The sequence below is a fragment of the Impatiens glandulifera genome, chromosome 7 (genome assembly GCF_907164915.1).
Source record: "Impatiens glandulifera chromosome 7, dImpGla2.1, whole genome shotgun sequence".
In the NCBI taxonomy this organism is placed as follows: Eukaryota; Viridiplantae; Streptophyta; class Magnoliopsida; order Ericales; family Balsaminaceae; genus Impatiens; species Impatiens glandulifera.
Genome location: NC_061868.1, coordinates 28,042,356 through 28,065,318, shown reverse-complemented (window position 1 = coordinate 28,065,318; position 22,963 = coordinate 28,042,356). Strand labels below are relative to the sequence as shown.

The following is a 22,963-nucleotide window of genomic DNA, read 5'->3' as shown; positions in this document are numbered from 1 at the left end:
GGTTCCGGTTGGCGGATTTGTTGTTTTTGTACCCAAGACCGAATTTGCATTTGGGATGTCTCTTATACTTAGACAACTAATTCACCATTTCACTAGACCTTTTTCATGCGGCTATTCGATACTGGGTTCGGGCATCTTCCTCTTCGGTCAACTCTTGAACTGACTCCTTGAGCTGTTCAGTCTCAAATGATAGTTCAGGTGCTGCCTCGGTTTCTAGGATTTCATCAGGTTGGATGGTTTTTGGTTCGGACAGGGTTGGTGCTATGGGGTCGGTTCTAAAGTTGAGTTGGGTTGGTATTAAGGTTAATAGGTTCTTATACTCTGCTACCATGTCATTTAGTGCATTAAATAACTCATCTTTAGTAAATTATTCACAAGGAGAGTCAAATACATGTTCCTCGTTTGCCATGAGACACGTGAGTTCATCATCGCTGTCACTGTGAGCCCATAAGCTTCCTCCATCATCGGCTATCAGTGCTTTCTGAACTTCCCTTTCTTCACCGGTTTGTGGATAGTTGTTTCGGTAGTTCTGATCATCTGATTTCCGGTCATCCCGTCTTGATTTTCTGCATTCCCACCTGAAATGTCCCAAACAATTGCAATTATAACATCTAACATTAGATTTATCACCGTAGTTATAGTTGTTGTTTATCGGTTGGTTTTTCTTAATGAATCTGTCAAACTTCTGTGCAAGCATTGCCATGGCATCTTCAGTGAACTGTTCAGCGGTTCTGATCGGTGCAGGAGCAGCCGGTTCCATAGATGTGACTAAGGCCTTTGTAGAGGTTCAAGCTGAAACTTCATCTTCAATCCTAGATCTCATCTCAAACTCATATGCCTTTAGATCTTCGAATACATCATGTAGCTTCATTTTGCTTAGACAGTTTGATTCCCTCATCACCATCGTCTTTATATTTCATGTGCTCGGAAGAGATCTTAAGGCTTTCATGATGGTCTTCTTGTTATCATACTTCTTTCCAAGGGTTGATAGTTCATTTATCACATCTGTAAACCGGTCATTGTACTCCATCATTGTTTCTCCTGGTTTTATCTTGATGTTTTCAAACTTCTGGGTAGCCACCATTAACTTGTTTTCCTTGGTTCATTCATTTTCCTCATGAAGTTGAATCACCGTTTCCCATATTTCCTTTGCGGTTTTGCAATCTCTGACCTTACAAAAGGTATTCCTGTCCAAGCCATTGATGATGTGGTTTCTGGCATGGTTGTCCAGATTATTTCTTCTCTTATCTTCTTTTGTCCAATCCTCCCATCTTTATCAATCTTTATTGGTCCTTCAGACAAGATGAACGGCATCTCATCATCCATAGTGATTAAGTGCAGGTGCATGCGTAACTTCCAGTTGACGAAATCATCACCTTCTAGCATTGGAGGCTTCTCGAAAGTCATGCTTGCTTGAGTATTGAAACTAACTGCTCTGATACCAATTGTTAGGATTTAGATCGGGGCTGGGGGACCGGGGGCTGGCCGGTTTACACCTTTCACTCAACGGTTGGTGTTTAATCTGGTTAGAGATTAACACCGGGTTTCAATACTACACAAACTGTCACAAACCCTTGAACAGAGTTCAAGTGCGGAAGTGGTTTGTTTCAGGTTGAAGCAACACACACACAGGATGAATGGAGATAGGTTTGGATAAAGTCGGTTTGGAATTTAGTAGGTCGGTTTGAGGTTTAGTAAATCGGTTTAGGTGATGTAAGTCGGTTAGAGTGGTACAAGTCGGTTAGTGTGAGTCGGTTAGAATGTAGAGCCGATAGAAAGTAAAGAACAAGACAGAATTTTATGGATGTTTGGAGATAAAACTCCTACGTCGTCACCCCTTCTTCTCGAAACCGCGAGAAGGATATTCACTAAGGAATACACAAACACAATATCCGATCGAGACTTATTTGCTGCTCGATAAACACTCGTACAATTCTCACCGAAATTGTAATCTCAATTCAAATGCACACTTTAAACCTTGAATCTTGTAGAGAGATAAACTTGTAATAACTCTTAGAACTTGTAGTTGGTGGAGCTTGTAACTGCTAGAACTGGTAGCTGCATTTACTCCTCTTCAGCTCCTTCTTTTATAGGTGAAATGTGTCAACGGTCACATTTCTTCTCCTTGAATCTGATTGGTTGAGCAGAGGTTCAGTGATTCAGACCTGGCGGTTTAGGCTTCCAATGCGTAGGTCAAACCGGCTAGGTTTGTCTTTTACTTAATGTAGCAACTGTCGGTTGGACAATTGCCTGCACCTGGAAGGTTGCGCCTCTGACTTATCCCAGAATGGAAAGATCTCTTCAGGCGGTCTTCTGCAGCCTGCAGAGTATCCTCAGACTTGTATGGATATGGCAATATTACAGTCTGTTCCTTTGGTATCATCTTCCGCAGATACTCAAAGTATCTGTTTGCACCGATTTGTAGATTGTACTTAGTTTGATGTTCTTGGCTTCTTTCTCTAAGTAGCTTCTTCATCGGTTTTCTAGTTGGATGCATTTCGGTTTAGGATGTCTACCGGTTGTTTAGATTAACCGGATGACTTCAGGTTTTTCATAGCTTCAGGTTAACCGGATGACTTCCGGTTTTGGTTACATCTTTTGCCTTGTCTTCTAACCGGTCTTGTTTTCCTAATCGGTTGAATTATTTGACCGGTTGAATTACTTGATCGGTTGAATTACTTGACCGGTTGAATTACTTGACCGGTTGGATTCTTGACCGGTTGGATTCTTGACCGATCCTGGTTCTTTAACCGTTCCTGCACAGGAAGTTTATTTTGTTAAGTTCTTATTTTAACCGGTCTAATTTATCTAACACGTACCATTACCTAAAAGGGTAAAAGTTGGACAAAAAACAATGGATTGTATATTTATTGGATATGCACATAATATTAATGTTTTATCATTTTCTTGTGTTTAAATCAAACATTTCAGATATTCATAAGAATACAATATTGAAATTGAGAAATGTATCGTTCTTTGAACATATACTTCCATATAAGTTTAATGAAGGATCATGTTCTCCAAACAAGATTCTTGAACTAGATAAACAATAAAAGGAAAAGGAAATTGAGGTTGAACCTAGATGAAGTAAACGAGTTAGAACACAATAATCATTTGGTCTAGATTTTTATAATTTCATGATGAAAAGTGAACCTCAAACATATAATGAGGCAATTACCTCATCTGAAGGACCACAATTAAAAGAGACAATTAATAGTGAGATATAATATATCTTCTAAAACCATACGTGGAAAGTAGTGGATCTATCTCTTGGAAATAAACGACTAGGTTGTTGATGAGTTTTCAAAAAGAAAATAAAAATAGATGGATCAATTGATAAATATAAGACAAGACTGGTGGTAAAAGGGTATCGCCAACGAGAATGTCTTTATTATTTTGATACAAAATTTTCGATTACGATAATAACTTATATTTGATTGATTTCTTATGATTGTTTCTTTACGCAATCTAGAAATTCACCAAATTGATGTAAGAACTACTTTCTTAAATAGAGAGTTGGAAGAAAAAAATTACATAGATCAACCTCAAGGGTTTTTTTGCTAAGAATAAAAAAATAAAATTTGTAAATTGGTTAAATTTTTGTATGTTTTGAAACAAGCTCCAAACAAATGGTATGAGAAATTTGTTCATGTTATGATCTCAAGTGGATTCAAAATCAATGAATGTGACAAGTGCATTTATATTAAAGACACAAAAAATGGTTACGTTATATTATGTCTTTATATAGATAACATAATTATTATTGGAAATAATGATAAAATGGTTAAATCCACTAAAATATGTTAAATTCAAAATTTGACATGAAAGATATGGGATTGGCTGACATGAATTTTGGAATCAAAGTAATTAGAACATCGGAAGGGATAGTACTGAGTCAATCGCATTATGTGGATAAGATCCTTGAAATATTTAACAACGATGATTCGACACTAGCTAAGACTCTGATAAATACGAGTCAACATCTATCTAAATTAATGGAGAAAGTATTTCTTAATTACAATATTCTCGAATAATTGGGAGCCTAATGTACTTAATATATTGTACAAGACCAAGCATAGCCTATGTAAGCAAATAAGTAAATACATGAGTAATCTAGATAATAAATATTGAAAAACTATTGTACAATTACTTAAGTATTTGAGAGATATCTGTAATTATGCTTTGCACTATACGGGACATCATACAGTTATTAAAGGATACACTTATGCTAATTGGATTTGAGATATGAAAATTCTAATTCAACAAGTGAATATGTATTTACACTTGGAGGTGTAGTTATATCTTGGAAATATTCTAAATAAATTGTTATTGACATATCCACGATGGAATCTAAATTTATAGTTCTTGAAAAGTGTGGTGAAGAAGCTAAATGGCTACACCTATTCTTAGAATATATCCAATGTGGTCTAAGCCCATACCAACATTTTCTATTCACTATGATTGTCAATCTACCATCGGACGAGATAAGAGTCATATGTATAATGGTAAGTCTAGACATATACGTCATAGACATAATGCAATCAAACAATTACTCTCTACTGGAATTATTTCAATTGATTACGTAAAATCAAAAGATAACATTACAGATCCGCTAACCAAAGGGTTAAACAGAGAGTTGGTGTTAAAACCCTCACAAAAAATGGGACTTAAGTCTACAATAAGTTGATACGAAGAGAAACCCAACATATGATGACTACAAAAACTAGGTTTAATGGGACAATCTAATTGTATTAAACTTGGTATATTACTATGGATGAAAAATCCTACGATAGTATTTTGGGAAAAGAGAAGTACACGAACTTTTAATGATTCTTTGTGAACAAACATATCAATTATGTGTGAGATAAGTGAGGTCCCTTCTAAAGAATTGCACGGCTCAATTATAGACTCTCTAATTGAACTAGGCGAGTATTTATGGTCAAAATAAACACAATAATGAGAACTGACATGTATAAAGAATTTTTTATGTGAAAGTATGTAATTATTTACACAAAAGACAAAATAGTTTAAGGACATTGAGTCTACTAATTGTTAATAAAGTTATATATATATATATATATTTTTTTAATAAAGTTATATATATATATATATACTTTCACAAGTGAATGTTGAAAGCGTTACACCAACCTTTCCTATGTATGATTTAACCGTTGAACCTTTCATCGGGTTAATCTTTTAATTTTCATTAATATGGGGATGGTTGAAATTAAACTAATTTCCTTGATTAAATGGAAATAAGAATTTAGAAAAATAAATTGAATGGATTCACACTAAATTCAAACTCAAACGTGAATTAATGGTGAAATTTAATACAAATAAAATTTATACCAAATTCAAATATGAATTGAGGTGAAATTTAATTCAAATGAATATGAATTTGTTAATTATTAATTAACATTAATATTTTGAATGGGACAATTAACAAATGTTTCAATATTATTGTCATTGTAACCTAAATGAAGAGACAAGAAAGAACAAACGTTTGATGAATGAACTAATGGTTGTTGGACTAATGAAATAATTTATTTTGATGGTTTAATTTACAACTATATGTATCCATTCATCATAATCCATTCATTACATTATCTTATCTTTATCACTCTAAAATTTCAAAAGCTCTTTCTTTATCATTGTGAATATTATTCGAGTTCTTGACTCGGTTATTTCTATTGAATTCCGATGATTGAATTTCAGGTATTTTCATTTTTATCAAGTTCATTGTTGTTGTGCCATTTTATTATGATAAATCATTGCAGATTCCGTTATACCCTAAGAAGTAGTTACCAACGGAAAAATATTTCGCACAAATGGTAAAATTGTTTTAAATGAATTGTGATTACAACTAGTCTTAGAGCAATACAAATAGATTTATTTATTTTATTGTCTTTACTTAATATTTTAGTGTATTTCATAAATTATTATTTTTGTATTGTACGAGATAAATTACCAATCAAATGATCATACGAGATTGAGAGTTTTTTATTTTAAATTATTAATAATATATAATAATAATAATAATAATAATAAATTAGAGATTAATAACTCTTGTCCACATATTTGGTTGCTGAATTATATAGTATAAAATAATTATAAAAAAAATCAAAACCAAAAGGGATGATGGGTCATTGTCTCACTTTTAAACTTTTAAAGAGGACTTGGTCTTTAGTATGTATATATATTAAGGGGAAGTCTTCTCTTTTCTAATTCCATCTAATATATAGAAATTTGAAGTCTTTATTATTCTGTATCTCTCCATCATTGTTATTATTATTATTATTAATCAATGAGCAGTTGGAGCTCACCTTTTAGCAGTCGGGCGTCAGGTGGCCGGAGTACACCGGGCCGACCGCCGGCTTCCTCATCCAGTACTTCTGTTTATTCCTCTAATTCTATTATTTCCTCTTCTCATTCTAAGAAGTCAAATTTCACCAAAAACACCGTCAAGAATGCTGCCATCACCTTCGCCGGAGCTTTTACAAACTGTTTCACGGCAGAAAAAAACTCCAAAGATTTCGATGATTCCAATGATTTCGGACCACCCCCTTCTGGTAAGATCATACTCCTATTCATTCATCATTAATTAATTTGTTATCAAACCAATTGAATATCTATGGAGAAATGATAGTGAGATTACTATGTTTAGATAATATTTCTGTAATTATGTGTTTGAGTAAGTCAACGGTCTAGATTTGATTAAGATTTTTAATTTATTTTCTAAATTGTCAAATCGATTATTTATCTTTACAGTTTCCAATTGCTGTAGGTCATGATCAATATATTGCTGACCTTGCTGTCTCTTAGCTGGCCACTTCAACTTTACAATGATATTTTCTTAGCCAATTAATAATAATATGGCCCAATATATAAGTTCATTCAAATTAATAATAAATATATTTTTATCATTTTTAAAAAAAAAATTATGATATATTAATATTTCTAAAGTCTTTTTTATCCGAATAGATAATTTTTTTAATAGTCCAAACTAAAAAACTATATTTATTTCAAAATAATATCAAATAACTCTTTGTTGTACAAGGCTTTGAGCTTGCTTGATTTGGGATTTCTTTTAAAAAACATTGTTTATTTTTATAAGTACTTCAAATTTTAAAATATTACAAGGATTTGTTTATGTGGGTTATTTGGGCTTAATTTAAATCAATAATTATTCATCAATTATTATATTATAATCTATTTTATATATATTTATACTTCTAAATTTTTTTACTCACCTTACCTTAAGTTAACTTAAGTTAAAGTGGGAGTGATGAAATAGTGAAGGATTGTGTTACATTTTCAAATTTAAAAAATATATACATCAGGCTAATTAAGTAATATGATTAAAGAGAAACTAAAAGATAGATAGGAGATATGTTTAGCGGTAATAACTTTGGCTATTTTTTTTCTTTATGAATAATGTGAATAGCATACATGGTTAAATATAATAGAATGATTAATAAATATACATTACATTAACCAACGTGACATTTGATATATCCAAGTAAGTAATTGCAGGTTGATACTTTGTTAGAGATAAAATTAACTTTTGTGATTAATTTCTGTTATTGATATCGATGATGAGTTTTGTTGTTCAACATCCTCCCATAAACAAAACGAAGTGACATAGACTATAAACTTGTCACGAAAAAAAATCATATAATTTGAATGAAAGACCTTTAGTAAGGATATCTGCAATTTGATCACGAGTTGAAATGTATTGAATGATAAGTGTCTTACGAGCAACACGTTCACGAACAAAATGAAATTAATCTTAATTTGTTTGGTACGAGCATGAAAGACAGAGTTGACAGAGAGAAATGCAACACCAATGTTGTCACACCATAGAATATGAGGACGATTCAAAGTGATATTAAGCTCGCCTATAAAAGATTGGAGACAGCAAAATTCAACATTAGAATGAGCAAGGGCACTATATTCGAACTCTATAATAGAACGAGCAACAACCTGTTGCTTTTTGGAATTCCAGGAAATGAGATTGTGTCCAATAAATACACAATAGTCAGTGGTGGATCGACGGTTGTAGGTTGAACATAATATGTGAGGATAAATAGCGATAGTGGTTGGGTGTGTGAGTAGATGCAGAAGGTGATATTGTGGAAAAAGAAAATATGTGTTCATTGAAGGTAACATTTCAAGAGATGTATGCACTATCAACTTTATAAACTTTGTGAATTGAGCTATACCCAAGAAATGTACATCGGGTGGATCGAAAATCCATCTTGGGTTGGTTGTAGGGTCTTATGAGAGGGTAATAGGCACACCCAAAAGTCTTCAAATAAATATAGTTAGACACACACTGAAATAATATTTCATGTGGAGAGGCGAGAACGATGATCTAGAGAAGGTGACAGTTGTCAGTTGATAAGATACGTTGCGATGAGAGACGCATCATCCCAATATTAGGAGGTACTGATGCATGTACCCTTAAAGTGAGGTTGATCTTAGTGAAATGCCGTAATTTTCGTTCAGCAACTCCATTTTGTTCATTCATATATGAGCATGAGAGTCGGCGTTGTATACCATTAAGTTTTATCAATGACCCAAGATTACAATATTCTCCACCCCAATTAGTCTGAAGTATTTTATACTCCGGTTAAATTATTTTTTAACAAATGCCTTAAATTTTATAAATGTAAATAACACATCCAATTTCTTTAGAAGTGAGTATAACAACGTATATCAACTATACTCATTAATAAAAATGACCATATAACGAAAACTATATGCAGAGAAAACGGGAGTCAGACCACAAACATCATAATGAATTAAATCAAGTTGAGCAAGAGTATTTGATACAGAATTTGGAAAATATAATTTGTGAGCTTTTCCAATCTGACATGCCTCACAAACATTAAAGTTATTGTTTCCTAACATAGGTAAGTGAAAATGAGAAATAACATAAGATGTGGTGGCAGAACATGGATGTCCAAAACGATGATGCCAAGTAGACATTGAAGCTCGAGAGGTCGTAAGAGCATGTTAGAAATGGTTGATGGAGAAATGTAGTATAACTCATCTTTAAGTCTCTCTCGGAGAACTTCCATCTTCGTAGAGCGATCCTTTACCAAATAGTAAGAATGATGAAATTCAAAGAATACGTTATTATCAGCGGTAAATCGAGTAACACTCATCAAATTCTTGACAATTTGTGGAACATGCAAAATATTTTGTAGATGTAGAGTTTGTTTTCTACTATTAATAATAGAATTATCAATGTGAGATATGGATAAAGGGTTATCGTTACCAACTGAAATTCGTTCATTACATTGATATGTCGAGTGAGAGTGGAGATTTTCTAAGTCAACCGTAATATGATTAGTAGCACCCAAGTTTAAAAACTATGTAGGATCTGAGATCACTGATGGGATGGCCATCATAGATGCTAGCGGAGCCGAAAGTTGAAATTTATGATCACCTATGCCGACAAGTATTGACAAGATTTTCAATACCATTACAAAGTTGACATTGTTGGTGAGAGCGATAATTATCTGATGTATGTCCAATTTGATCACAATTGGTACATTTCAGACGTTGATTATGACCATTATTATTTATGCGGCAGTTCCCGTCACGAGAAAATAAATTGTTTTCAGATTGAAGATTATTAGGCCCATAATTTGATCCAGATCAACTCGAATTATTATTTATATTATTGTTGGACTTATATAAAGGTGTCCCACTCCAGCTTCTACAAACTCGAACTCGGGTCCATTGGCATAAGAATTTTTAGCCATATAATATTTAGACGGTCCTGAAGTTGATCCCCTTCCTCGCGGTGATGGATTCCCGCAAGAGTTTCTTCCACCTCCTCTATGTCGTCTGAAATTAAGATTAGCTGAGGCATTATTGGCAACAAAATGTGCTAGCTCTAGTCATTGTTCGTGGTTGAGCAGAAGTCTGATGAGTTCATTGACACTCACTGGTTCAAAACAGATGGTTATATCAACAACTAAGACTTCGTATTCTGATCCAAGACCACTTAAGGTATGAGTGAACAAACTGAGTTTAGAAACTCTCTCACCAATTAATGTAAGCGAATTTGCTATAAATTTTAATTAAAGGTATTCATTCATTAATTTATTACTTTCTTCTGAGTCTGAAGTTGTAGTCGCAACTAACAAACGAACTGTAAATTGTGTTGCGAACATTCTTTCAAGTGTAGCCCAAAGACGCGAAGAGGTCTCACATGCGTCGCCAACAACTTGAGCAAGTATGGAATCTGATAAGGTAGAAAGGAGTCAACTTATGATTCGTTGATCTTTCTCCTTCCATGCTTCAAACTCGAGATTTATGAATTACGACGATGGTGAGTTTCTCTTCGTCATCGTCAACAACAGCTTCATTGTCATGTACCGAAGTAATCGTTGCAGAGGAGGTTGGGTGGAATTCAGTAACAAATCAGAAAAGATTGTTGCCTTTAAGAACCGATATAAAATGACTTTTCCATATTACAAAGTCGTGTTGATCAAGTTTAACATAAATTGATTGAAGAAAGTTAGAAACAATTAATTTTTATTTGATTTCGTCATAGGGTCTAAAAGACGCTTTGATACGAAGAGAATGATAAAAGATAGATAGAAGATATGTTTATCCCTAAATAACTTTCTATTTTTCTTAATGAATAATGTGAAGCATACATGGTTAAATACATATAATAAAATGATTAATAAACTTACATTACATTAATTAATGTATGTGACATTTGATATACCCAAGTAAAGTTAAAGTAACTGCATGTTATGTTTTATATGAGATAAATTAACTTTTGTGGTTAATTTATGTTGTTGATACCGATAATTAGTTTTGTTGTTTAATAATTAAGATTAGAACAATGTTTTATAAAATAAACCATGCCAAACAAGATCTAGGTTATCACTCATCAATGGTATTTTTTTAATTTAAGGTTATGAACATTGTATTATCGAATTAGTATGTTTTCAATGGTGTAACTAGTTTTGTTTTCTATAGTGAAATCAGATAGTACCTCGGGCAGATCGCGACGTCGTGGAATTTACTCTAGTTCAAATGAATCTACACATACCCGAGAGGCAGGGAGTGTAAAATTCACTATGACCGAAATACAAAAGGCTACTAGGAATTTCTCACCGTCGCTCAAAATTGGACAAGGCGGGTTTGGTATGGTATACAAGGGACAACTTGCCGATGGGACCATTGTTGCAGTTAAACGAGCTAAAAAGGTACTTATTTTTATTTTTCATCCCATATTCCTATAAGTAGAACCATAAATAATTGGTTATTATTCAGGTTTCATATGACAATCATTTAAGTGTCGAATTTCAAAGCGAGATTCAAACACTTTCGAGTATAGAACATCTCAATTTAGTGAAGTGTTACGGTTACTTAGAACATGAAGATGAAAACGAAAGGATTATTGTCATGGAATATGTCTCAAATGGTACCCTTCGAGAGCACTTAGACTGTGAGTGTTTTTTTTGCTTCTATCTATCTTTTTTGCTCAAATATGTCAATAAGAAAATGAGTCATGGCTCGAAGGATTTCGTGTAGGTATTCAGAAGGGCGTTCTCGACCTTAATGCACGTCTCGATATTTGCACAGATGTTGCCCATGCCATTACCTATTTGCATACTTACACCGGTAAGACTTGTTTTCTAGTTACCTCCATATTTATAAAAACTGTTAAATATTATTTTTGTGTTACATTAAGTTAAAAAATAATCCTTATGTTACAAATGGAAAATCTGATAAATGACATATTTGGAAATTTAATTTCTTTGTTTGTAGATCATCCTATAATTCATAGAGATATCAAGTCTTCTAACATCCTTCTTAACGAAAATCTTCGGGCTAAGGTGTCTGATTTCGGGTTTGCTCGACTAGCAGCCGATCGTGATTCATGTATGACTCATGTGTCTACTCAAGTAAAAGGGACAGCGGGTTACCTTGACCCAGAGTACCTAAGAACCTATCAGCTTACCGAGAAGAGCGACGTTTATTCGTTTGGAGTGTTACTTGTTGAAATTATGACAGGTAGACGTCCTATTGAATCAAAACGGGAATTTAGGGAACGCGTAACAACTAGATGGGTATTCTTCTAAATTATTATTTTTTGCTAGCTTATTTCTTAATTAAGCACACTCTAATAAAATCTATATGGAAGAAAATATAATTATCTATTGTAAAAAATTGCAGGCAATGAAGAAGCTTACCGATGGGGATGCAATTGTGACATTGGACCCAAACCTTGAAAAGAATGTTGTTAACAATTTTGCGATTGAAAAGATATTCGAGTTGGCTCTTTTATGCCTCGCGAACACCAGGCGACACAGGCCGACCATGCAAAGATGCGTGGAAATACTCTGGAATATAAGACGAGATTCGAGGGCACTAGCATCATCTTCCACTATTGTAAAATAAAAATAATATTGTTTGTGGAGTAAAATTATATTCACAATATTTAGTTTGAGATGTTAAAAAAATTTAATATTTTTAGAGCTTGTTTGATGTAATTTTATTTGGATATAATCTAAACTAAAAAAAAATTGTTTGATGTACATTCAACTATGTTTTAAATAACTATTTATACATTATTTTGTTTGAAATAAGTATGATTTGTGAATAGCTGTCTTTTGATATAAATCATATTTAACCCAATAATTTAAATATATTACAAGTTTTGTATTAATTTTAATCATTTTTATCATATTAGTATTTTTTATTTTTTAAAAATAATTTTAAAAGTACAACACAAACATCTTAGTTAACAACATCATTGACATCATTTTCTGAAAATGGAATAGAATATATGTGTCGTTTGAAACTGAAGTTGAAGAAGTCAAAATGAAGGTGAAAGCTTTGCTCGGGATAGGACATATAAAACAAAATATTGATATAACATGTATAAGAGAAATTTTTACATATTTTCTAACTTCAAACATTTTAAGTGTAAATTAATGACTTTAAGTACCTACTCTTGCTACTTAAGCTATCATTACAGGTGTATATTTTAACTAAATTAAATCCAAATGAACCTTCATCAAACACAAACAAATGCTATTTGTAATAATTTTGTTTCAATTATATATATCTATGAGGTTCTTGAAAATGAGTCTTGTCGAGTCAACTCGTAATTCCTGGCTGGAGATGGTCTTGAGTCATTTTCAACTTCAACTGAGTTCACTTTGGAACAGAGGAAAAAAAAGGAAGAAGTGTATATTGTGATGTGCCATAGACTGCAAAAGGAACCAAAGTATGAGTTTAAAAATAGAGGTTAATTGAAATGACCATAATATAAGTCTTCTTAATCTTACCTATGCCAAATCCAGTAATTTGAGGCCGATTCCAACGTCCAGCAGACGGCAGCCATAGCTAAAAAGATGAACGCCACCAGTAAAAAACACCATCGAAACCGCTTGATTAGTGTTTTGAATATATCTAGAATCCCCTTGACCAAAGTTTCCCATCTGTAACAAAAAGTTGTCTTTTTACTCCTATGGTATACAAAAAAACAAATAAAAAATCCCAATTTTGTTTACCTCTTAAGAGCATTGAGACGGAATTCAACTGGAAATGGGGAATAATGTCTGAATTTTGAACAATATTCAATCAACAAGCCAACAACTAGACCTGCAATTCCAATTGCCATCACAATGACAATATTGCTAGACCTGTAAGCATACAAACCAATGGTGATGAGAATACAGTTCAACAAATAGTTTATTTTGAAAACCAGGAAGTTGGAATTTTAACCTAGTCGGTCCAGCTTCGGCCATGATGGCAGTAAGGATCGCCACGATAGTATGAATCGTTCTTTTAGAAGTTTCGCTAATATCAACCAGATAAACAAACGTACTAACTACCGCCATGAAGGATAGCCAGAAATCCATAAACTAAAAATAAAAATAATAAGTGAAATGGAATAACTTGTCAATAAAATCAATAATAATAATTTTATACCTGTAAAATATCAAATTTCAACACACACCAGGTTCCTACGTCACAAGCATGATACAATCCGCTCGAAATTCCACTGGATGTGAAAAGAATCCACTCAGCAAATGCCTATTTTACAAAAAGAGCGAAATTGAGTATAAGCGAAGTTTTTTTAGTTCAAAAGCTTTCGAGAAAACTTGAATACCTTTTGGCTAAGTGCACTATAAGCAGGAAGTATTGCAGCTGCATTAGATGCAATTAGGAAAATTGATTGCCATATGTGTCCTACAAAAAATGACATCTTTGTCATGACTAATGCATGGTTTGGTTTGGGTTTTTTGTGTTTAATCTCAAATGAAATAACAACTGCCCAATCATCTATCTCATCATCAATCATAGAATTCAAATAATGAACCAAAATATTACAATTTGTTTTTTAAATTAGTATATATTTTTACCCTTCTCTTTACCCAATTAGTTCAATTTTCAATAGAATCCCCTTATTGGGGAAGCACATGCCATTCAAAGGGCAATCCGAGAGGCAACAATCAACAATATTGGATTAATATAATTTTTGAAAGAGACTGCCAATGTTTTGGATTGTTGTCTAAAGGACAAACCATTTTGGAGCATCCATCAAATTGGAGAGAACCTTCGAATTACTCAATGTCGACTTCCACATGATTTATTTGAATGTAAATCCTATGAGGCAAACAAAACTGCTAATTTTGATGCTAAACAGCTTGCACAGGAAGTTTGTTAAGACACATTAGATATTTCAATTTAATTTCTATTCAGCCAACAAAAAAACCTACACCGAACAATGATATTTGTTCGAACAAAGCCTGAATTTCAACATGTGAAAAAAAAACATGTCACCATGAAAGTTGTCTTACCTCGACGAGAGACAATTTCTATACTACAGTCCATACCTCCATGGTCACGACCACAAGAACAATAACTGCCATAAATATCCCCCCAAAAAAAGAGTGAGAATCAGTTTTCCAATAAATCAGAATAACAAGAACTTATTTTTCCAACCATGACCTGTAGAGTTGTAATCCACTAGCATCGACAAAACCGCTACATTTCCCGGGAGGAGAAGAACATTTCCGAGGACATCTTTCAAGAGAAACCGACATGTCCGTTTCAGTTACAGTAGAATTGTTGTTTTGAGATGGATACTTTAGTCCAATAGCCCATGTCCCACCTCGAACAAACAAAATATAGAAATCTACTTTCTTTTCATTTGAACCGTTTAACTTAAGAAACATAGAACCATTGCTGTTGCTTGTCGTGTTTGCGTAAAAATGGTCAAATGTCTCTGTAGTTGGCAACCCACTATGCCGAACAAATATCTCAGAACTTATTTTAGTTTCTGATGACAACTGAATATGGAGATGACCTCCAGCAGCAGCATAAGGGACCTCCAAGAGAAAATAAGTCCAAGAAATAGAGCCATTCAAAAGGGGTTCAAGCGGGAAATTAGTTGATGACATCACTCCTGTTATTGGCGAAAAATGAGACTCAAAGAATTCAGCCGGGTTTTTCCTTACGACAGTCTGCATAGAACCATTATTTTTACATCATCAATATATTGCCTTTTTGGTATGGTGCAGTATCACTATGCCAAAAGAAACTAGCCAAAAGAAACTCCACTTCGCTCAAACTTATGATCAAAAAAAGTTTCTTAACCACAATCTAAAAACTTGGCACAAATTTTAGTTCATTCATCCAATATTTCTAACTCCAAAATAAGAAGCAAATGTGTTAAGTCCAAAATACTCTAAGTCTCTAACTTAATAACAAAAAATAATCAATAATATAATAAGGGTGAAATGATAAAATCCAAATATAAAAAGAGATTAAAAATTAAACCATTTTTCCTATAACCAAATGAAATTCAATCACACATTTTACCAAATACAAAAAAAAAAATCACAATCGCATTTTACTTTGGTAATTCTCATAAGAAATGTGACTGTGATGAAGATTCTGACAAAAAACCACTTTTCATATAGGCTATATCGTTGTAAAATAATAATGGTACCTGTAGAGGATACGTCTTGGATGTACAGTTCAATCCAGTTTTCCCTCGAGGACACTGAAGCATCCTAGCATTTACAGAATAGCAAATAGTTCCACTTGAACCAGCATAAATTCTAATATACCAATTTCCAGCTTTAGGATAGCGAAGAATTAGATGCTCATTACTGATATTAGCAGAGTAATCATATATGCTGGCCAATGGCACCGCGCCAAGACGTGCATACGCCATGAGAATGGTCTCGTTCGAAACAGACGGTTGAGATAACGACACATTAGTAACTGTTATGGATAACTCCTCTACTATGCCTGATATCTCAAGAGAGTACACTTTTGGTTCACTAGCATTCAGACAGGAAATCGTATCAGAAGTTCTGCAGAGAACTGCTTTGGGTTCCGTTTGGTTAGATTCATGTTGAATATTTGACAGGTCACCTGTACTGCATGAAAGAGCATCAACTGTTTGGTTGCAATATTGGCCCCAAAGTGCCGACGTAGTGCATCCATCCACACTTATGTTGGCACTGAAGGAGAATGAAGAACCTCGATTAATCTGCAGTATTTAGGTAGAACATCATAAGATGCAAATTAAAAATCATAAACGTTAGAGATAAAACAAAGCTCGTAAAGACCATCTTTGATTGTGTCCTTGTAGGTCCAATTCCATTAAACAGGCCCAAATACCATATTCCAGCCGGTATCTGTCATGCAATATTTCAGTTAAATCCAGTTGTTTGCTTTTATAAAGTAAAAGAAAAAGGGATTCCTCTTTTGTAAACAAACTTACTTGCTCATTTGTCAATACAGAAGATATATAATTCTGCATGGGATAACATATTTCTTTAGCTTGAAGTTCATGCAAATTTCCAAATGATCCATTCGAGAGATTTCCCAAAACTGAATTCATATAAAAAATAAATTTTAAATCACATCGTTACTATATGGGTTGGTTATGCACAAAGGATCAATCAATAGATCTTTTAACCTAAATCGGTTAACGAAGAGTTAAGAGCATCTGGAACAGGAAGACTTCCAAATCTTAAACATATTAATTGCAACTTGCTTGGAGGAATTCTATGAATACTTTTCAGATCCTGCAGAAGAAGAATCATAACAAAGTTTTCAGAGACCTTTTTTTGTGTGAAGATTTCAGAAAAGAACAAAGTTTTAAGAGCTTACTCACAGTATCTGCATCCGATTCTATATTAAAGGAAACCGATGAAAACAAAGGTGGCAAGTCAACTGCAACAATACAAATTCAAATCCAAATTAACTAGACATTTCATTTGATGAAACTCAAAGTATTTTTCAAATCAATAGTGTTTTGCATATCACAATAAGAGATCATCACACTTTGAATGTAAGAAGCCATCAAAACAGAAAAAAAGGGGGTAATCCTCATCTGTTCTAACTTACTTCTAAATAATCTGCAAAATTCAATTTCTAATGTATTTATTTGAACTGATTAGCTCTATACAAGTTATTTTAGAAAACCAACAGATCCCCAGTTCATTAATTACAGTATCAATCAAAATCTATGATTCAAAAAGTTCAGACATGTTCATTAAAATATCAAGTCAACACATGATGAAGAATCAAACCTATTACTACAATAATTCCGCAACATGTAGATTTCTCCAGTACTAATTATAGACAATCTCCGGAAAATCCGCAGGGAAATACTTAATTAATCACAGCAATAACCTCTTGAAAAGAAATTAATTACAATAATTAAGAATTGTTAATGTTTCGTACCTTTAATGTAACGCCAGTCGGAGGACTTGAGCTGAGTTTTTGGATAGCTAAAGCTGGAAACAGTAAAGGAATTATACTGACCTCCTTCGTTAGGTAATTCGTACGAAAGAGATGGATACAGACAAAGTGATATGAAGATTAGCCACTTGAGGAAAGAGAGATGCAATCTAGAACAATTCAGAATCAAATTGTTCCCCATGATTGAGCTCTTTTGGAATTTGAATGATCTTTTCCGCTTTCTCTCTATATATCTTCTCTCTTCATCCCCACAGAATCCGGGAAGAATCAACAGAAGCGCGGCGGCGTAACCCAGCTATAGAAATTATTTTGATTACTAGAAAATAACTTTATTTTGTCCTTTCATATCAAATAAGTATAAATTTAATTATTTAGAGCATGTTTGTTCTTTTATTATTTACAAGAAAAGTTTGACTATTTATAAATTGACTCAAGATAAATCGAATAATTTTGTGTCGAAAATAATGTGAATACTTGAAAAATAAAAAAATTCTCCTTTTACTTTTGTTTGTAATTATTCCTTATATATTTATTTTTGTTTAAAATACTTAAACTCTATAAACACTATGAAATTATGAACCTAACTATTAATATAAACACTTTTATTTTATTATCAAAATGTGAACTATCTTCATAACTAATTTAAAACCATCTTCAATGTTCTAATTATATTGTGTTTATCAGATTTTGATTAGAGCATATTTTACTAATAAGTCATTTTGTTTTTAAATCTCATTAGAGGATAATCGTTATTTAGGTGTAAGTTAGGTATAATCAGCCGATTCAAATATATTACAGGTTTTATGTTACAATATCATATTTTATATTGGGAAGAATGTCAATTTTACACACCAAGTTATAAGAAGGTGTCAAATTTACTTATTAAGTATCAAAATTCTATTTATATATACTAACTTGTCAAAAAGTGTCAAATTTATTTAAACTAACAGAAAAATTTAACGGAGTTAAAATTTTTGTCACATGTAATATCCACCTATTTTTTATTTGTTTTTAATTTACATTACTTTAATTCTTTTTTCATTTAAAAAAACATTTAAATTTTTTCATATCCATTTTTTCTCTCTCTTTACCCAATTCTTCATTTTCTTCTCACTGTTCCTCTTCATCTCTAATATAAGTAATCTATTTTTTCTGAAATCTCTATTAATGAACTAGCTATGTCGACATCAAATAATAATATTGTGATGAAAAAATAATCAGGTGGCCAAAAAACTGTGACGACGGTGAAGGTGGCGGAACAGCCGATGAAGTGTTCGAAATTATGTTACTACAACAACTACAGTCTCGCGTAGCCGAGGTATTTCTGCAAAATATGTAGAAGGTACTGGACAAAAGGTGGGGCCCTCCGTAGTGTATCGATCGGCGGCGACTATCAGAAAAACAGGAAAATGAAATTCTGATCTAGGATTTCAAACGGAGTTGATTCCAAATATTTCGGCGGTTCTTCATCAGATATGATTAATGGTGGAGATAGAAGATGAACAATTAAAAGAAATGAAGAGTTGGGGATATAGAGAGAGAAAAAAAATGGATAAGGAAAAATTTATATGTTTTGTTTGAATGAAAAAAATATTAAAGTAATTAATGTAAATTAAAAATAAATAAAAAATAGGTGGATATTAAATGTGGCAAAATTTTTAACTCGTTTAACTTTTTTGTTATTTTAAATAAATTTGACACTTTTTGACAAGTTAGTATATATAAATAGAATTTTGATACTTAATGAGTAAATTTGACACCTTCTTACAACTTGGTGTTTAAAATTGGCATTCTTCCCATTTTATATTTCGTAATCTCTATTATATTATTTACATTTTAACTATATGACTATCATATATTTTCTTCTCTTTCAACATCAATATTCTTTATTTTTTAGAGATAATTTTGAAGGCAAAATATAAATAAACAATTTCTATCTGAATATAGAAAAGACGAATACAAAAATTATGCATCATCGTTTAATAATGAAATTGAAGAATTAATCTCAATACGAAATTGAAAACTTTGCCTGTAATAGAACTTAAAAAAAAATAGATATACTATGTATAGTGGAATTTGAGCCTATTTTTAATATAAATTCACGATTTTATAACATTTAAAATTATTTTAAATATTTAAAGTGTATAAATTTAAACAAAATAAATATAACAATTTTAATTATAAGAATATATTTCAAACTTAATTAAATATACATTAGTATAATATCTAAACTTCATTTATATATCATCGTATAAAAAAATATATAAATATATTAGAATTTTAAAAATAATATTTGAAAACACTTAAATCCACCTGTGCTAATTTTTTAAATTAAAAAAATCATGAAATTTCAAGATTTTTTAATCACAGAATCAAACCTTTTTGAATAAGTAGAATCTATAAATTTGCAACTGATCCATTATTAGAAAATATTTGTAAATAATTCATGACCTTTTCAATTCTTACAGTTAAAAAATACAAACTATTTTTTTTTTTATCTTTTATAATATTTAGAAACATTAATTAATAAAACTATTCATTTGATCATTTTATTTAAATAAATCACTTTTATATATCAAATAATATTTTGTTTTCGATAATAAAAAAGTTATCCAAATATAAATTTTATTTAACAAAACTACTAACAAAATTTTATTAAGACCAAATGTTGAATGCATATTTTATCATATTATTCATGATATAAAAAATAAAACTCTCAGTAAATCTTCACTTTTGATTTTTAAATCTATATTTAAAAAAATTAATAATAATAATTTATTCAAGTTAAAAGTTATATGTATACTACATTATTAATTTAAGCCATTCTTATAAAACAAAAATCCAACAAAACACCAAAACATGCCATTTTTTCAAACAAATCTTTGATTATTTACAACATTAGTCATTTTAAACATTCGGCCCATAATATGTTTGGTTAAAGTTTCCAAAAACACCACAAAAGGCCCAAGCTCACCCAAGTCCAGATCTATTTCCTTAATTTTTTTGTACAGTTTATTTATAGAAAAAAAATAAAAAAAGGAATACATATATTAATTTAAACCAAATTAAACTCCTAAAATTATTTGTTGGGATTACAACTATTTTAATTTGGTTGGTTTTGATTTTCAGAAAAATTTAATAATGTGTTATTGCTAGATTTTGTATGATTTCATAAAAAATTAAAAAAAATTGTTTGAAAGATAAAATAGCTGGAATATTTAAAAAAATAAAATTATTGGTCATTCCTTTAAGTACTTTGGTCTGGGTTGATTGTCTATAAAAAAAACAAAAAAAACTTAGAATTATTGAGTAACATCTCATTTTATAAATAAACTCTTGTCACTGTACATAAAAAAATATAAAATAAAAAGATTAAGTAAAAATTTATATATATAAAACTAAAATCTAAAATTAAGTCACAATTAGTGCATCTGGTCAAATATATTGTAGAACATATAATGTCACAATTCTATAAAAAAACCCAATTGCGAACATTCTTCATGTTTTAGCTTTACATGTTGTGATTTAACGTCCTAAATTAGTTGTTAATGCTTCATGTAACATTTATGAATTGATTTGGATGTTTGAGATGAACTAGAAATGAAAAAACAGATTTTGAATCTATGTTGCAGGTTTTAAAATTGAGTTGCATGATGTATGTTTTGTTCTAGATATGATAGATGTGTTCTAAATGCATTTTTTTAAAGAACGGTTTGCACATTTAAAAGACAACTAGAACCTTCTGTTGAAAAATGACATTTTAACATGTTAAGAAAATCTGAATTTTTATGTTTGAGATCTTGATGATGTTTTGATTTTGGATTTGGAATGATGCATTTGATTCTATCTTGATGTTTATGATTGATCAGGTGGTGATTCAAGGTTGAGAAAAACCAAATATAATTTTGCTAAAATCTGGTTTTGTTTTGGTCTAGTGGCCAATTTGTGTTCTTGGGCATCCGACCGAGAAAAAACTCTGTTGTTGGACTATTCTTCAACCACAAAAAAGAGTTAGGTGACCGAGCGAAACATCAGCTTCCCAACTGAAAAAAGGAAAAAATGGTATTTCCTAGAAATCAAACCCGAGGCATCCGTCCTTCCTCGCGACACCTATATCCACGCCTCATACGGTCATACCATACACCATCACACCACACCTGTTAGCCTTTATCCCACCTAATCCTTAACCATTCCTCACTTTCAAGAATAAAAAAATAGCAACTAATGGCATTTGAACCTAGAACCTCCCACCCCTTCCCTAAGTTAGAACTTAGAGCCCCAAGCCAACTGAGCCAAGACCGTAGATGTGTGCAGACCCATGAACCCATCCGTGACCGACCCACACTCAACTCCCACCCATGAACCTGCTCCATTGCACGAATCTGTCTGCCCAAACTGGCCCGCTAGCTAGCCAAGAGCCTTTTTGTTTTCTTATTTTTAATACTTCTCTTATTTTGTGCTTTAAATGCCTTAATTTAATTCTAAACAATTTTACAAAATATAAAACACCAAGAAATATTGTTTCTAACATAAACAAAAAAAAAGTTTCGAATAAGTATGTTTGAATTTTATTTTATTTTATTTTATTTTTAAAACAATGTTGTAATAATTCTTTTATAATACCACTTTCGAGCATCTTTTACTCGTCTACAAGTACTCGTCACTTTATTAATATTTTAGGTTTAAATAAGGTAAAAACATATTTTTTTTTTAAAACAGATAGATATAAAACTAGATACATATTTGGTCTTGAATTCATCAATAGACGTATGTTCTAGGATGAAATAAATAAGGTGTAAAATAATATTATTTTAAATGATAAAAAATTTAAAGTAGAGACTGTCATGTGACGGGCACGTAAGACATAATGTCGATGCCCTTTTTCACATGTAATCAAACACCGAACTACGAAAATAATCTTTAAAATGCATTTGTACTCGCACAATATTTTTATTTACTAATTTCTCGAAAGGTAAATTAGGTGGTGACTCTAAAAATAGTTAAAGTTAGTCTAAATCGACAATTTTAAAAGCACTCTAGTCGTGCCAATCATTTTGGTTTTTTTATCTTATTCGATACTCAAGATAAATGTAAGTTATGTGACACAATTATCCAGCTCGAAAATCCATTTTTAAAAAAAGGTCAATTTTTGGCGTTATAGATTTTTTTTGCAACTTTAATAGGGACTAATTAA

General features: G+C 31.8%; 2 protein-coding genes across 2 annotated transcripts; one reads left to right on the top strand and one right to left on the bottom strand.

Moving 5' to 3' along the window:
* Positions 1-6,239: 6,239 nt before the first annotated feature.
* On the top strand, positions 6,240-12,515 carry LOC124945666 (calmodulin-binding receptor-like cytoplasmic kinase 2). The gene is made up of 6 exons (XM_047486136.1): positions 6,240-6,569; positions 11,008-11,237; positions 11,305-11,479; positions 11,566-11,655; positions 11,803-12,104; positions 12,211-12,515. Exons 1-6 carry the CDS (start codon positions 6,305-6,307, stop codon positions 12,433-12,435), a joined length of 1,287 nt encoding a protein of 428 aa, XP_047342092.1. The 5' UTR covers positions 6,240-6,304; the 3' UTR covers positions 12,436-12,515.
* Positions 12,516-12,890: 375 nt separating this feature from the next.
* On the bottom strand, positions 12,891-18,082 carry LOC124945677. The gene is made up of 14 exons (XM_047486147.1): positions 17,752-18,082; positions 17,180-17,238; positions 16,982-17,090; positions 16,784-16,893; positions 16,629-16,697; positions 16,001-16,549; positions 14,998-15,512; positions 14,847-14,911; positions 14,156-14,235; positions 13,975-14,079; positions 13,768-13,907; positions 13,554-13,685; positions 13,329-13,481; positions 12,891-13,250 (listed from the first exon to the last, which is right to left on the bottom strand). Exons 1-14 carry the CDS (start codon positions 17,948-17,950, stop codon positions 13,106-13,108), a joined length of 2,430 nt encoding a protein of 809 aa, XP_047342103.1. The 5' UTR covers positions 17,951-18,082; the 3' UTR covers positions 12,891-13,105.
* Between the last annotated feature and the right edge of the window lie 4,881 nt (positions 18,083-22,963).

Bases quoted from the DNA above. Each gene is read 5' to 3' on its own strand.
- LOC124945666 (XM_047486136.1), top strand. From the start codon at position 6,305: ATGAGCAGTTGGAGCTCACCTTTTAGCAGTCGGGCGTCAGGTGGCCGG. The intron at 11,480-11,565 runs GTGAGTGTTTTT...GATTTCGTGTAG, and splicing joins CCTTCGAGAGCACTTAGACT to GTATTCAGAAGGGCGTTCTC. The intron at 11,656-11,802 runs GTAAGACTTGTT...CTTTGTTTGTAG, and splicing joins CTATTTGCATACTTACACCG to ATCATCCTATAATTCATAGA.
- LOC124945677 (XM_047486147.1), bottom strand. From the start codon at position 17,950: ATGGGGAACAATTTGATTCTGAATTGTTCTAGATTGCATCTCTCTTTC. The intron at 17,239-17,751 runs GTACGAAACATT...GTATTGTTGCAG, and splicing joins CGACTGGCGTTACATTAAAG to TTGACTTGCCACCTTTGTTT. The intron at 16,698-16,783 runs GTAAGTTTGTTT...ATTGCATGACAG, and splicing joins CTGTATTGACAAATGAGCAA to ATACCGGCTGGAATATGGTA.